This window comes from Lissotriton vulgaris, chromosome 4_1 (assembly GCF_964263255.1).
Source record: "Lissotriton vulgaris chromosome 4_1, aLisVul1.2, whole genome shotgun sequence".
Classification (NCBI taxonomy): Eukaryota; Metazoa; Chordata; class Amphibia; order Caudata; family Salamandridae; genus Lissotriton; species Lissotriton vulgaris.
Window position 1 is genome coordinate 570548978 of NC_141691.1, and position 16798 is coordinate 570565775.

Below are 16798 nucleotides of genomic sequence, written 5' to 3' on the forward strand. Positions count from 1 at the left end.
GATTATGCCAATAGTCTCCATAAGGGGCTTCCTGCTTACCTGATTCACAGATTTATGATAATTCAGAATGCGGCGGCGAGGTTAAATTGACTAGTCCCCTTCCAGCACCATATCTCTCCTCATTTGAGGCAGTTACATTGCCTACCGGTGGCTAGGAGGATAGAGTTTAAGGCTCTGACTATTGCCTTTAGAGCCACAAGAGGCTTTGGCCCATGCTATCTTAAGCAGAGGCTTAGTCTTTATCAACAAGAGCAGACCCTGATATCCAAACGCTATCAACTCTTTTGTGTCCCATGATATTTCAAAACCTGTCAAGGTGGAATGCACTGCCTGCCCCACCTGTGCCTGATCGAGACAGAACAGGAGTTTAGGAAGGCCTTAAAAACCTGGCTCTTTAATCGGGTGTAGTCTCCTGGCTGGTCTTTGCTTTAGTCTCGCTGTTAGCGCCGGAAAACCTTTATGAGGTAGCTGTGCACTCTACAAATGACTGTTGATTGATTGAAGGGTTATATTATATCACTTCCTGTTATGTTATTAAGGTCGAAAGATATGTAATGTCACTTCCCCTACCCCTGGAATGTTTGTGAATCGACGTCCATTGTGCCAGGCTGCCTCCGCAATTCTCTTGTAGTTGCACTTGTTGGCTGCTGGGTATCGTTTAAGATAGACTTTACGTTTCTTATGTACCAAACTGACAGTCCTTTGAGATTTGCAATGCTAAAACCAGTCGACATAAAAGCATAACAACTCTCTGAGCTGTTTTTTCAAGGACTTTATGTTCGACATGGCTTGGATGAGTTTTCCTTGAACGGAAGCCTTTTGTTGAAACGGTGGAGACATGGCTATCGCAGTACGGATTATCAGGGGTGAGCCTCGCCTGATTAGTGAGGTGCCCCGCACTCCAGGTGCCCTAGGAAGCCGCTCAGCTCCCAGTGATCTTTTAGGATTTTAAGTAGATGGCAGGAGTTCACAAAATGACGTGGATGCTGTAAGCGCACAAGAACTGGGAGAGAATAGGAATCTGGTGAAATTTCAAAGCGTGGGCTCTTTATTGGATGGCTGTGGCGCCTAGATACCCTCTGTAGGGGAATGTTTTGCTCTTTGTAAATGTACCATAAAATACATAAATAAATAATGATACCACAGACATCTAGTAGGACTAGAGCCAAGCCAGCTAATGAACCATGCTTCTATGAAAAAGAGAGAGAGCACTACACAAAGGCTGAGAGGGCTGGGGAAGAGTCATGCTCGGTAGGTATGTAGAGGACCTGAAAGCTTTTAAAGATGGATGCAACCGGTAGAGTGGGACACAATTTGGTGTTTTGCGTTTTCTGATACCGTGCTTGCTTCCATTGGTGTTGTGGCACCTGGCCAGAGGGGGCACTGAGGGCCGATTGTGCACCAGTTAAAGCCCTCTGTGTGCTATATGAATGGTATTGTGCAGAAGCGTAGCTCAATTAGTGACGCATGATACTGCCAGTTGAACAAGTCGCAAAGCCAGCAGTTTAACCTCTCACACCACACCCATGTTGCCCTTTTGGCATTTGGATGCGTTGCCACTCTGTGGCGATCATAACGCCAAAATGTAAAAGTAATGGACACCTTCATCGCACCAGCAAATACGTCTCAGTGTATAGTTTTATCTAACCATCTGTGGTGTACGTCTTACATGAATGTGCAAGTGCAGTTGGGAACAAAGAAAACCTTGTGAACTGTGCACATATTCTGCGTTTAGCTTGCTGAACGTAACATTTCGATGCGGTCTTCTGATTTGTGAATCTTCTGCAGTATGCTGTACCAGTAGAATATGTGGTATTGTTGTATTTAATGTTAGATTAATTGCTTATAAAAAGAATATACAATTGTAAGCAACTTGTGTGCTGCTGTAATTTTACCAAAAATAATATACAAATGTGAAAAAATAGAAAGCACTACTCATCCGCAGCATGATTTAATTCAGAACTATTTATTAAAATCAAACTTTTGCATGCTTGTTTTTTTTGGCTACAGTTAGACTTGTGACAACATGTTCTATGAGACAGTTGTTTCTCCCCGTTGAGGGGTGTGCTTAATTCTAACCCTCTCTTAAGTGTTTGCTGTAAGATACCATATAACCATTGAAATCTCTTAGGACTGAATGAAAGTGTAATATTTTAACTGCTCCTTTCCACCTCTCAACAGAGAATCCTTGAGCTGGAAAGTTCTCTGGCAAAGAGTTCAGAAGAGGCAAAGCAACAAGCAGATCATCTGACTGCAAACGTTGAATCCGAAAGAAATAAACAAAATTCGGAGATCACTCACATAGAGAACAAACATAGGGAAGAGCTGGAGAAGCTGCGCGTAGAGTTGGACCAGATATGTTCTGAAAAGCTGCAGCTTCTAAAACAGGAACATGAATTTAAAATGGAGGAACTAAGAGATAAGCTTCAGAAAGAGCAGGAGGCCCTCTTGAAAGAGAAAGAAACAATATTCCATGCCCATGTTGAGGAAATGAATGCAAGGACTTTAGAAAAGCTTGATGTGAAGCAAACTGAATTGGAAACCCTTTCTGCAGAGCTGTCGGACGCCCTTAACGCTCGCCAAGAGCTAGAGCAAAACCTTGCAGTTCTTCTTGATGAAAGGAAAAGCATGGTTGAGGAGTGGGAGAGAAAATTAGAGGGAGAGATAGCACGACACAAGGAACAGATTGACAACATTGAAAAGGAGAAAGAAGTCTCTGCTGGAGTGTTGGAGAACTCCCTCAAAGCAGAAATCCAGTCATTAGAACTTCAGCTTACAGAAAAGCAGAAACATTTGGCAGCGTTGCAGGCGCAGGAGCAGGTATTAAGTGAGAAAGCTACAAAATCAGAAGCTGAGGTCTTGCTTCTAAAATCTAAATTGGAGGATGTTTGCCAGTCACACCAAAGCAACACAGATGCACAGGTAAAACTTTACGAAGCACAGCTGGCGGAGCTACAACAGAAGATAATAGATGTAGAAACCGAGAGAGCGCAACTCATTGACAAGGAAGCAGCGACTGAATCACAGCTGAATGTCATCAGTGCTGAACTAAGTTCATTCAAAGCCCAAGTAACGGATCTGAAGCAAAAGCTGGAAGAGCAGAGCGAGAACATAATGCAGAAACTTTCCTGTTCGACACAAGAGCATGAAACCGAGAGGAAACACCTCACTGAGGCAATGGAACAAGCGATGAAAGATGTGGCAGAAAAGGAAAAGGAAATTGCCCAAATAAAATTGCAACAGAATCAGCAAGTGGGGGATTTCAAAGAGAAACTATTAGCTGCAGAAGAGCGAATCAGGGCTTTACAAGGTGACTATGAAAACAAACTAAAGAATCATGAAAGCAAGTTTGAAAAATTTAGGCAAAAAGCCAAGGAGATTCAAGAAACTCTTAAGAGGAAACTCTCAGAACAAGAAAATAAATTGAAAATGGAAATTGAAAAGAAACAGCTGGAGTTCAGCGAAAAAGAGAAACATTTTAATGCAAAAATGTTGGAAATGGCGCAAGCTGGCTCCACAGGCATCAGCGATGCTGTGTCACAACTAGAGCACAATCATAAGGAGCAACTTGAGAGTCTGTCTGAAGCACACAGGCGAGAGATGGAGGAGATTACACAGGTCTGGGAGAAGAAACTTCAGCAGCACGTCGACGAGCTACAAGAAAAACATGAACATGAGCTCCAAGAAAAAGAGCAAGAAGTGACCGATGTAAAACAGAAGCTAGACATATTTGGAAGTGAAAAAGATGAAGCATGCAAAGCAATTGCACAGCTAAAGGAAGAACAGGGAAAGAAAGACCTCTCTTTTAACGAGTTACAGGAACAATTCAAGCAGGTATGCACTCAAATCGACACCCTGTTGCATGACCAAACCAGCTTTAAATCAAAACTTGAAAGTTTAGAGGCTGATTTAAGTCGGACCTTAAGTGAAAAGTCTTCTCTCCAAGAACAGCTTGGTGAGGCCATGGCTGCTGCTGCAAAGGACAGTAGTAGGGTGAAGGAACTGGATGAAATGTTAAAAGAGGCAAACGAAAAACTTGAGTCACTTGAATCCTTGCACACTAGAGAATGTGAGGATTATGAGAAACGGCTGAAGGACAAACTTGTAGCTGCTCAACAGAAAGAAACCGAGTTCAATGAGCTAATATTGGGCTGTTCTTCACGGCTAGAGGCATATTGCTCAAATTCTGATGCTAAATCCAGTGACCTTAATGCAAAATGCACTGATAAAATTAACTTTCTAATTGCAAGAATGACACGGTGTCAAAATCAGGTAGTTAAAATTAGGGAAGCAGTAGTGGTCCAGGCAGGAAAAATTGTTGACATGGAAACCCAACTTGAACAAGTAACCTCTCAGCATGCTCTGCTAGAGAGTTCCTTGCAGCAATCACTGCAACATTTGCAAGACAAAGAAAAGGAAATATTACTAATAAGAGAGGAGCTTCAATGTCTGAAAACAGAAAAAGAGGCTTTACAAAATGAAGGTGGGCAGCATCAGGAGGTTGTAGTTGAGAAGGAAGCTTTCATCACACAGCTGAAAAAGGAACTTTCTGAAAAAATTAATGTGGTCACATCAATGCAAGGAGAACTCAAGGGAAAAGAGTCCAAAATTGAAGCTCTTAATGTGCTGATCAATGAATTGAAAACCAACCTCGAAAACAGCATTGGTGTAGCAGAAAAAGAAGCTGCCTCTTCTGCTCTACGCAAACAGTGTGAAGACGATTTGTTGTCAAAGGTTGAGGCCCTCAGCCGCGAGAAAATATCTGCTCTTGAACAGGTGGATCAGCACAAAAACAAGCTTGCAGAATGGAAAAAGAAGGCTGAAAATAGGTTTACTCAAAACCACAATACAATCAAAGAGCTGCAAGCAAAGCTTGAAATGCTAAATCAGCAAAGCAATGAGAAGGATGAACAATTGCGTAAATTGAAGGAAGAACTGGAGCAGCAACGCAAAAACTTGGATAGTTTGAAGGCTGAAGCACAACAGATGCAGATTTCGAAAGAGAAAAAAGAATGTGATGCCACAGCAGTGTTGGAAGCCCAAAAAGCTAGAATTGAAGAATTAGAAGGTTTAATCTCTAAAGTAACAAGAGAAAATGAATGTTTGGTGGAGGAGATGAGGAAACAATGTTATCAAAAGGAGGCCGAGCAAAAAGAGCTAGTTCAGCAGCTACAGAATGCTCAGGTTACTGTTTTTGAAAAGGACAATAGACATATGGAGGCTGATCAGAAAGTGCAAATTCTCGAAAAAGACATTGCAACGTTGAAAACAGAGCTTGAAACCAGACAGAGGGACTTTGAGTTGGTAAAAGCAGAAATCATGAAAAGTAAAGAAGAGGACATAAAGACCTTAGAAACGAAACTTGCAGAAAGTATTGTCAGGCATACCGAACTGAAGAAGAAAGCAGAGCAAAAGATTGCCTCTATCAAGAAGCAGTTAATGTCCCAAGTCGAAGAAAAGGAGCATTACAAAAAAGATTTAGAAAATCAGTTGCAAGATATGAAACAGAAAATGCAGGAAAGGGAGAACAGAGTGAAGACTTTGGAAGTGAAAATAAAATCAATAGAGGATTCATCTGGGTTAGAGAAAGAAGAGATGCAGCGGGAAGTCCAGAATGTTAAAGCAGCCATAGAACAAGAGAAAGCCAGCACTCTGGAAAATGTGCGACAGATGTATGAAGAAAAGATATCCAGTTTACAGAAAGATATTGCTGCAAAAGAACAGCAGCTTCAGAGACAGAGGGAAGAACTCGAAGAGAAAAACTTATCCGAATCAAAAATGCAGAGTTCACATGATGATCTCTTGCAAAAGCTGGAGGGCCTTGAGAAGGAGCGACAGCAGCACCAAGCCATGGTTGTAAAACTCCAGAAGGAACTTGAGACTTGTAAAAAACAGCATGACTTGTTATTGGTTCAGCATAAAGAGAAGGAGACAGACCTCCTGAGCCTTAAGCAAGAATTACAGCTCAAAGAGACAGAGATGCTAGTGATGGGCAGTAAGGTTGATGATTTAAAGAAAACACTTACTGCAGGGGAGCAGACTATGAAGGAGAAAGATGAGACAATAGCTAAAGAGCAAGAAGTGCACAGACTTCAGATAGAAGAGTCATCCTTGAAACACAGTGAAACGTTAAAAACTCTTCAAGAACAATTAGAGAAAAAGGATGACCTTATCAAAACCTTTGAAGAGAATTTAGCAGAAAAAGTGAAATCTGATGCTGAACTCAAAACATTACTCGGCGATATGCAATCCCAGCTGAAAGAACTCAACGTAAAACTGAAAGAGGCTGAGAAAGAGAAGCAAAAACTTTGCAAAGACGTGGCCAGTGCACAGAAGGACTTGCGAGTTTTACGAAAGGAGCAGCAACAAGAATTAGAGATACTGAAGAAGGAATTAGCAGATGAAGCAGAACAGAAAATTAAGTAAGTATATATTATTTTAACATTGGGTTCTGTCTTATTAGTGACAATTCCTTGCTCTTTAAACATATATTGCTCATCAAATGTATCACCTCCCTCTTGTATTCAGATATTTTGGATTGTAACATAGATGTATGAAAGGTTAAGTTATTCTAATTTGGCTTCGTGGCCAGTGTGTGTTTTTTTCATGTCCATATTTTCTTCTTTGTTTGGTCTTATTGGTAAATAATTCCTAGCAGCATCAAGCATAGTCGTAGGTACAAATTGTCAAAATGTCTCTTCAGTATTTAAATATCTTTCATGATCAGTCACAGCAGGAAATACAATGGACAAATGGACAAATCAAATAAAAACAAACTTTTCTGATGTGCCCTAACATTGTGACGAAAGATGATTAGTAAGCACATAAAAATATGAGAATAACCTAGCATATATGTTCCCATTCTCTTCCGATACCCTTCAAATTTGTTGTTTTCATTTGTATAGCGTTTGCACATTTGGGCTGGAGCAAATTTCAATCCACATTCCTTTACTTTTTGAGAAGCCATATGAGTGACTGAACTTGTTCTTGATTCATGTACAAAGTTTGGGCGTACCTTACTCCTGAATGAATTGTTTGTCAGGCCCTTGTCCTCACACATGTGTTTCTTTACTTTTTGGTGAAAAGGCATTACTAAAGCATTTGAGTGTATCTGGAGATTGACCCCATGCGCCGAAGCTGCTGGTGGATTTTAGCCAACATTTCTTAACATATCGTCATGTATATTCCCAAGCTGCCATAGCAAAGATGTGCTTCCGTTGTATGAACAGCCAAGTGTCCATTCAATTCAGCGGAGTCACATTGATTGGAAACCGCCTTTACAACAATGCCTTCATTATGCATGTTAAGTATACATCTGTGCGTGTGTGTATATATACATATTAACCACAGTCCTTATAATGCCACATCCTCGGCAACAAAACAGGTACCGACAACAGCGTGGAGTATCAGTGCAGTGCCTTTATTGCAAAATTAGTGCAGTACTTAGTAAGTAAAGCAGCAAATGCCAAGCCTGACGCTTTTCGACCGCGTTTCCACGGTCTTGATCACATGACGCGCTGGACCAGTTAGAATCATTATATAGTGCTACGACCAAAGGAATTCCTGATGTAACCACATACTTACAGCAATAGAATTGAACAAAATACTATATTGGCACTAACCCTACATATGAGTGTTAACGCCTGGGTTCTATTGTAAACATAGAAATGCAGCAAAATTGCTTTTCACAATTCCATAATTAAAAGGCATTGACAAATACATTGAAAATTAAGAACACAGTTACCAAATGGCACTATAAAAGTTATCATCCAAATCAAATGCATTTAAAATTCATGTACAATATTTAAAAATATCACCCTCAAAGTATTAAGATCATAATTGCTGTAAAATACGTAAAGTGCGGATGTCAAAGTGCAAGTGCTAAAAAATGTGCCTAAAGTGCTCAAACTATCAACATTGACTCATTGTTGTTAAATAGTGCATTTAAAAATAGCCTGAAGCCATGCCCATTTCATTTGTATATAAAGTGCGAGTGCACTTTAACTGCTTAATCGCAGCAATTCCGCCGCGGTGCGGTGGTTTAGCTGAGTGGGCGGGGCTGCGGTGGCCAACGGATGTGCACAGCACAACGGAGGTAGTGCTCGCGAGGGCCGTTGGGCGACGAGCGCTTGGAAGGGGGTAAACATGTGACTGAGCTCAGAATGTCCCAATGTAAACAAAGTCATTATGTAAACACTGACGTCAATTCCATATTGCATGAAAGTCCATGATATTCACATAAAGTGCTAGTGCACAGTAAAACTAAGCCTGGTGCAAAAAAACAATAGATGGCATCATTCAGTGTATTAGTATCCTCCAAAAAGTACAGTACATATGACTCAAGGAGCTAAAACCAGTCTAACCCTTTTCCTGCTCATGACGGAACCACGCCGTCATGGAGTCACGGGCGGCGTGTGCTCATGACAGCGTAGTTCTGTCATGCTGCGGCCGCTCCGCCCACGCGGCATTGATTCCCCGCCTGTGCGGGGGAATCAGTGAGTGGTCGGGGTTGAGACGGAACTCACCCCTCCACCCACCCAGCGCTGCGGCAAAATTACCGCTGCGGCCAAGGGGTTAAGACCCTTCAAAAACCAGATAAAACTAGGTACCACCCGGTTTAAACCTGGTAAAAAACAGAGTAAAAAAATGGAAAATTATATATACAGTACATCTGGTCTAGAGAGCTAAAACCAATTTAAAACCCTCTTAAAACCAGGTAAAACTAGGTACACCCTGTTAAAACCCAGTAAAAACAAGGTGAAAAACTGGATAATAAGCCTCTCTTAAAACCACACAGCATAAATTGCAAACTGGACACCAAGAAACCTGTCTTATAAAAAATTATGTAGATCTTCTCCTGTATTAAGACCATTATGCATCTTAGTGTCTAGCAGCATGATAAATTCAGATTCTAGCTGCCGTAATCACCTTTCTCGATTACCACCTCTGATAGATTTGGGTACTGACCCTACAACATAGTAACTCAAATCCTTGAGATTGTTGTTATGAACTAGTTTGAAGTGGCGAGCCACAGGATAATTAGAATCAGAGTTAACCACTGCACGTAAATGTTGGAGTATTCGATTGAACACTTGAAGTTTTGTACTTCCAACATCTTTGAGATGACAGGAGTATTCCAATAAATAGACTGCAAAATCAGTCCTGCATGTGTAATGTCCCTGTATACTGACAGGTTTGGAATTAAAGGCAGGAGTGTATGTAGTGATATTTTTGCCACATTTACATACTCTGCACGAGCTGCATTCATAAAACTCTGACTGTGCCGACAGCCATGTATTGGAGACAGTCACCGCTGGACTAGATTTAACAAGGGCATCCCTCATTGAGGGTGCTTGTCTAAAGGTTAACAAAGGAAGCTCTGGCAAAATGTGTGACATAGTGATATCTGACAATACTATGGGCCAATTTTTATACTGGATCCGTCATACCTGTCTCTCTTGTCGGCTAAAAGTAGTGATAAGTCTTACTGAGTTAATCGGTTCAGAAATATACTCCAAGGTAGTTGTTGGAACCGGAAATACATTGATGGTACTGGCTGCTAGACACTCTTCCCTACTGTGGCTGTTGGCTCTAATCAATGCAGCTTTGATATCTTTGGTTTTATAGTCCCTGGCTCTGAATCACTGGAACACTTCTGACTGACAGTTATTTAAATCAGCCTCTGAACTGCAGATACGCCTGATTCTTAAAAACTCCCCATAGGGGATTGTTAAAGATTAGACTGCAAAACGTCAACATTATCGGCGCCCTCTTGCCCCCCTTTTTCCAAGCCCATTCGTGCGCGTAAGCGGCAGCCATTTTGAGCACCATGGCCTCCCTGCCCCTCGCTGATAGCCAGCGCGTCTCTCTCTCTCTTAACCTCGCAAGCATTCCCCCACACACTGACAACCCCCGCTCTCTCATGCCTAGGGTCATAAACCCCTCTTCAGCGCAGCTTCACCACTGAATCCCATCCTGTTCCCAGCGCGACACCTCCCCTCATTCCTTTCATGGCCTCAAACCCTTTTGATACAAACCCCTTTTCCTGTGTCACCGTTTGTCTTCCCCGTTCCCAGGCCGCCACCTGGCTCTGCGGATACTGTTTATTACCCCGTACAGTAGGAAGCTTCCCCTCCCCATCAAAAGACCCCCGAACCGATCAAAGCCCCCACCCCATGAGATCCGATCAACCCCATGCATTCCGTGAATCGGCGGAATGCCCTGCTGTGCGACAACCATCACCTGTTGTGACCGGGGTGGGGAATCCAACTGTAAATGTATGTGGGAACGGGTCTGAAGGGGAGATTCCGAGGATGTTCTTTCAAGTACTAAAGTATTGCGAGAATGTGTTATGTGCAATAAAGGTCATAATCCCTAGTATAAGAGGCCAGGCCTCAGAGATGTGGTTAGAGCACCTCGTGACGATACTTGCTGTCTGAATTGATGTGTTCTCCTCCGGAGAGAATAAAATCCTCGTTTCCTGCCTTCCAGTCTCCAGCGCCTGCTTCTTCATTGATTAATATTGGTGGGTCATAGAGGCGATACCGCCGGGCAACATAAAAGGGTCTTTGGTTACCGGTTGTCTTTGGAACCCTTTTTAACAATTGGCGCCCAACGTGGGGCCCATCAGCGACTCGTGGATCCAGTGGGAGAGGTCCTGACGACAGAGTGAACGACTGCAACGATCGGAAGGTACCCTGTCCGATAGACCCTCGTCTGACAGCCGATCATCCGAACTTCACTGGTTCCGAACAGACCTCTCTCGAGTGATCTGCGGTCCTGACTGGGAACCATCAGGAGTGCCACGAGAAGTACGAAGAGAAGAGGACGATCGGGCGCTGGATTCGGAAGACGAGAAACTGTCCATGCGGTCCGGGTAAGGTCGTGTAAACACGACGAATTGCGAAAGTAATAGATAATTGAAAGTAATTGATAATTGTTGAAGAAAATACTAGTATTACTCTTTGTTAATTTATTGGAGATTCACTGTCTACAAACGGAGAAACAACAGGCTCTCCCTTTATAAACAGCGAAGGATAGGTACGCACCCGTCGGACCTATCTTTCTCCCCCACTGAACAATTGCCCCTTCCCCCCATTGATTAACTGTTATAAATTGTTTTCTGGAGATTCTCTGTCTGCAAACAGGGAAAAATAGGTCCCCTCTTTACAGATAGTGAAAGGGTAGGTGACGCGAACCTTTGCGAGCCTACTTATTCTCCCCATTGACCATATTGATTTTTTATTTTTGACCTAACGTTGATTGATTGCTCAGAATTGGTTCATGAGGTATTCACTACGTGCAAACAACGTAGAATAGAAATATTCTGTCTAGTCTTTGCGCGCAGTGATAAGATAGGTAGTGCTGACTATTATCCCATTGTGATCCGTCATGCCTGTCTTCTCCCCACTGGTTAGTAGCCTGTTTAACCCGGACCGCTTATTAGAGATGAACCATCCGGCTCCGCTGGAAGGCACCCCTAATAAGGACATGTTCACAAAGCATGGATTAGTCGCTATAGCCTATAGCCAGCTGTGGCATAAATATACGAAAAGGGATCGAGAAAGTCAGTGGCCACTGATAGGATCCTTCGAAGACGATAGAATAATCGCACTAGAAACAGCCCTTGGTAAGAACAAGACAACGTCCACTATGCTTGACAGCTTCGGCATGTGGCGAAAAGAAGCCGAACAACGCAAAAAGAGAACTGAGAGTAGGTTGGGAAAAGAGCTGCGGAAAGCAGCCCACCTAGCAGCCCAGAAACTAGAGAAAGAGATAAAAGAAAGAGAGGATACCAAACAGAAGCTAGAAATAGAAACATCAAGCCAGTGCCTGGTTAGAACTCCCTCCACGCTCTACCCTGATTTACACTCAAAACAGCGAACCAACGATGATCTGCTGCTAGGTCCTCCGATCATCCACATGCCCCCTCCATACGCCCCTTCCCAACCCTTAGCCCAACGCCCACTATCCCCAGGTACCAGCGAGAGCAGCCCCACGGCTTCAGCCCCCATGGCCTCCGTGCCGGCTGAACTCCTTGTATTAGATACTACGCAAACGACAACGCTGAGCGACCCGGAAGCCCGAAGGGGTGGTCCTGCTAGAGCATATAGACTAAACAAACATGAACGAGCAGGGGTCGACAAGATAGCAAAGATACTGATAGAGAGGAGGGGGGATGAAGAGTCCGTCATGGATGTGTTTAATTCTTATACTGGGAGTCACAGACGACACTTCACTGTACAGCTGTGTTACCATGTCTTAAATGCATACGAGGACCGATATCAAGAAAAGGGTCCACAGAGCCTAACGACTCTGTACCGGAAGGTTGATATCGGGGATGAGAGTGAGAGTGATGTGACGGACCTCCTTACGCGTACGCTTGAGGTTTTCCGCCACCTCACTGAACAAAAGCCAAAAATCGAATCCACTACCTCCGTAGCAACCAACCCGCAAACTGAACGACCTAACACTATGATGCCGATACGAGAGGCTGCCCCTTACTGGGTTCCTCCACGAGGTGAAGGGACTCACGATGATGCAAACCACAAAGATGCAAAGGGAAGGGTAGTGTACAATTGGGTCTACCAACCATGGGACCGGCAAGAGATTCTGACCTTCCGGAAATCTCTGCCAGACCTACGTAAAAACCCCACTGCCTTCTATACTGAGTTTTTCGGGTTATGTCTACCAGCTGATGTGTGGAAGCAAATCCGGAAAGTCGACCACTCTGAGCTGTTTGGACATAACTGGTCACAACTTGATGGCATAGACAGACAACGAGAACCCGGACAAAAGCCTTTAAAAGCCATTTTAGACCTCCCGGATAAAATCGTGCAGAAATTAAAAACCCTGATCCCAGAAAAGAAAGTGGACTGGTCGATAGTAACGGCTTGTCGCCAGAAACCTCAGGAGGATGTATCGGAATACTTCTCCCGGTTTGAAACGGTGTTCTCCGATTACAGCGGCCAGGACCTGACCACTGCAACCGGACACCATCTGTTTGTCCAGAATTACGTTAAGGGCTTATCACCGGAGGTCTCGCAGAAACTGCAGGCCAGTGAAAGTAGTTGGGCAGCCTCCAAACCTACGGCTATCCTCCAGATGGCCCAATATTATGAACATCAGAAAAACGAAAACGATAGAACAACAGAGAGGAAGAAGAAAGAATTAAAGGAGAGGGTGATGATAGCACAACTGCAAGGGGTAACTCTGGGACGAGACCAATACCGGGGAAACCCTCAGATGAACGTCCCTAAAACGGCACCTCCCAAAGACCGTGCTTCAACTCCCCACATTGGACGTACAGACATTAGAGAGGACCAGTGTGCCTTCTGTAAAGGATCGGGCCACTGGAAATCTCAGTGCCCGGTTCTTTTGGAACTCACCAGAAACAGAGATCCTAGAGATTCAGCAAACGAACCAAGAAATAGGGGACCACAGCGAGGGCCCCCAAACAACGCAACTAATGATAGATCCAGTAGACCAAACACATTTGATCGACCCCGACAGAACCAATGCCAGCAATCTGACTACGATGACGTTCATGACTTTGCATAGGACTGCCTAGGGCAAGGGAGGGATCCAATCGAGCTCCATGTTGACCAGCAAGGCCCTTATGTCACTGCTAAGGTCTTGGGTACAAAGTCACCATTCCTGGTAGACACTGGCGCAACACGTAGTGCATTATCTAAACGACTGATTCCAAGGGCACCCTTGTCTGGCTTACTAATAACATCGACAGGTTTCGATGGGACGCCCTCCACTAACCCTTTGTCCGCCCCAATCCTCTTTGACTTAGAAAACAACACCACTGACACCACGTTTTTACTCTCCTCCAATAGCCCTGACGCAATTATGGGACTCGACTTATTGAAACACTTCCGAGCAACGATTAGATGTTCTCAAGATGGAGTCCGAGTTTTCCTTTACGACAATCCTGTTCTGCTTAGACATTGCCCCCCCAGACACATGTTTTCCATCACCGACGCTGACACTTCCCTACTTGACACTCTGCCTCCGTATCTGTGGGCCAAAACGGATTCGGATGTAGGGCGCATGATGATTGACCCAATACACATCACTGTTCGACCAGATGCAACACTCCCAAAACTTCCACAATATCGAATATCGCCCGAGGGCGAGAAGGCATTGGTAGAAATCATCCAATCACTGATAGACGCAGGAGTGGTAGAGGAAGTAGTTAGCAACGTTTGCAACAGCCCAATCTTGCCCATCATTAAGAAGCAGGGAGAAGGGGATGAGAAAGCATACCGCTTCATCATTGACCTTCGGGAGATCAACAAAGTGGTGGTACCCCAGTACCCTGTGGTCTCGGACATTACCACCATCCTGACTTTGATTCCCTCCACTGCCACCACCTTCACTGTCATTGACCTCAAAAACGCATTCTTTTCTATCCCCATCCACCCAGACAGCCGATATCTCTTCGGTTTCACCCTAAAAGCCCGCTCATATAGGTTCTGCCGAGCACCCCAGGGCTACACAGAAAGCCCTAGCATCTACAGCCAGGCCCTCAAGAGACAACTGGATCAAGTCCAGTTACCCGATGGAGTGGTATTAGTACAATATGTCGATGACATCCTCTTGGCAGCCGACACCACTCCACTAGCTGTCACAGCCACCATTCAACTCCTGCATTTCCTTGCAGAAAATGGCCACAAGGTCTCCAAGAAGAAGTTGCAATTCTGCCAACCCCAGGTCACTTACCTAGGCCACCTTTTGTCCAAAGACGGAAGGAAACTGACTCCTGACCGGATCCAAACCATTCTCGACACCCCCGTCCCTAAGACCCAGAAACAGGTCCGCTCCCTACTAGGCCTCACCTCCTTCTGCCGACAGTGGTTGCCCAACTTTAGCCTTGTAGTAAAACCACTGCTTTCATTGTTAGCAAAGGACATCCCTCTCCCACTCCCTTGGACCCCTGAGTGTCAGGCTTCTTTCGTGCAACTACGAGATGCCCTCTGCTCGGCCCCTGTGTTGGGTACCCCCGATTACACAAAGCCCTTCTCCCTTTACACCCATGAGAGGGAGGGGTGCGCTTTATCTGTCCTGACCCAGTCCATCGGCCCAAAGCAACGACCATGCGCCTACTTCTCAGCCACTCTTGACCCCGTAGCCAGAGCCCTGCCTGCTTGCCTTCGAGCCGTAGCTGCTGCTGCGATCTCTATCCGACAGAGTGAGGGGATCGTGCTCTCGAATTCCCTCACAGTACTGGTACCCCATGCAGTTGACACCCTCCTAAACCAAACCAAAACGTAACACCTGACGAGTGCACGACTGACAGGATACGAACTGACTCTGCTCGCACCCCACATCACACTGAAGAGATGCACCACACTGAACCCAGCAACCCTGCTGCCCTTACCAGAAAACGATCCCAATGTGCACCCTGTACACGACTGTGTGACCCTCACCGACGAACAGACCAGAAGTAGGGTTGACCTCAGAGACACGGCTTTCCCCGACCCCGACGGAGAGCTGTGGGTGGACGGTTCTTGCATCAAGCTCCCCGATGGCACCACTTCAGCTGCCTATGCAGTCACCACGGCTCGAACTGTAGTCGAGACAGCCCGCATAACGCAACGATCTGCCCAGGCAGCGGAACTGATTGCCCTGACACGAGCCTGTATTCTAGCAGCAGGAACCACAGCAAACATTTACACCGATAGCCAGTATGCCTTCGGGGTGGTTCACCATTTTGGGCTCCTTTGGAGGGAGAGGGGATTCTTGACCTCACACGGCACCCCCATTTTACACGGGGACCTAGTCTCCGCCTTGATCGAAGCCGTCCTTCTCCCCAAAAAGCTTGCAGTCATCAAATGCCAGGCACACAAAAAGGTGACAGACATTATTGGACAGGGAAATGCACTAGCCGACCTCACTGCCCGAGCGACAGCTGAAAATAGGACGACAACACGCATGTACGTGACCAGGTCACAAGCAGAAAAATGGACTGACGCTAGGGACACTATCAGAGACATTCAAATGGCTAGCACACAACACGAACTGACTGAATGGACACGGGTGGGACTGAAAGATGACGAAGGCGGCTGGCGGACAAAAGACACAAACAAATGGTTGTTACCTGACTCATACCTGATTCCCATATTGACTATGGCACATTCCCCTGCCCACATAGGATCAGCCCCCATGATTGAACTTGTCTCCAGAGTCTGGCACAATGATAAGATCACAGAGTCCGCCAAACGCCTGGTCCAACAATGTTTGATATGCCTGCAACACAATCCCGGGAAAGGAACTGTAGTACCCCGGGGAGGGTTCGGGGTCCCGAATCACCCATTTGAAGTCCTGCAGATGGACTACATCCAACTAGACAGATGTCAAGGCCTGAAATATGTACTTGTGGTGGTATGCGCATTTAGCAAATGGGTGGAAGCATATCCAACCCGTGACAACACTGCTATGGCCACAGCAAAAGTACTGTTAAAGGAGTTTTTCCCCCGTTACGGCCTTTGTCGAATTTTGTGGAGCGACAATGGCCCCCACTTCGTAGCTGAAGTTATCCAACTCATTTTGAAGGGGTTGGGTGTAAAACAAAAGTTCCACGCAGTCTTCCACCCCCAATCTGCTGGACTAGTGGAACGACATAACGCCACACTGAAACTAAAATTGGCCAAAATAGTAGCTACCACAGGACTGAAATGGCCAGACGCACTCCCCCTGGCGCTGCTTTCAATGCGTTCCACCCCCACCAAACACCACTTGACACCATACGAGGTTGTTTTCGGCCGGCCTATGAATGTCTGGTCTGCAC

At 45.1% G+C, this 16798-nt stretch overlaps 1 protein-coding gene across 3 annotated transcripts in view; it reads left to right on the forward strand.

Annotated features, from left to right (window-relative positions):
• Positions 1-16798, forward strand: part of GOLGA4 (golgin A4) — an 853888-nt gene that overhangs the window by 529584 nt on the left and 307506 nt on the right. For all 3 annotated transcript variants that reach the window (XM_086964776.1, XM_086964774.1, XM_086964775.1), the window contains one exon: positions 2182-6422. In XM_086964776.1, coding sequence (XP_086820902.1) covers positions 2182-6422 — 4241 coding nt within the window. The remainder of the gene's footprint in view (positions 1-2181; positions 6423-16798) is intronic.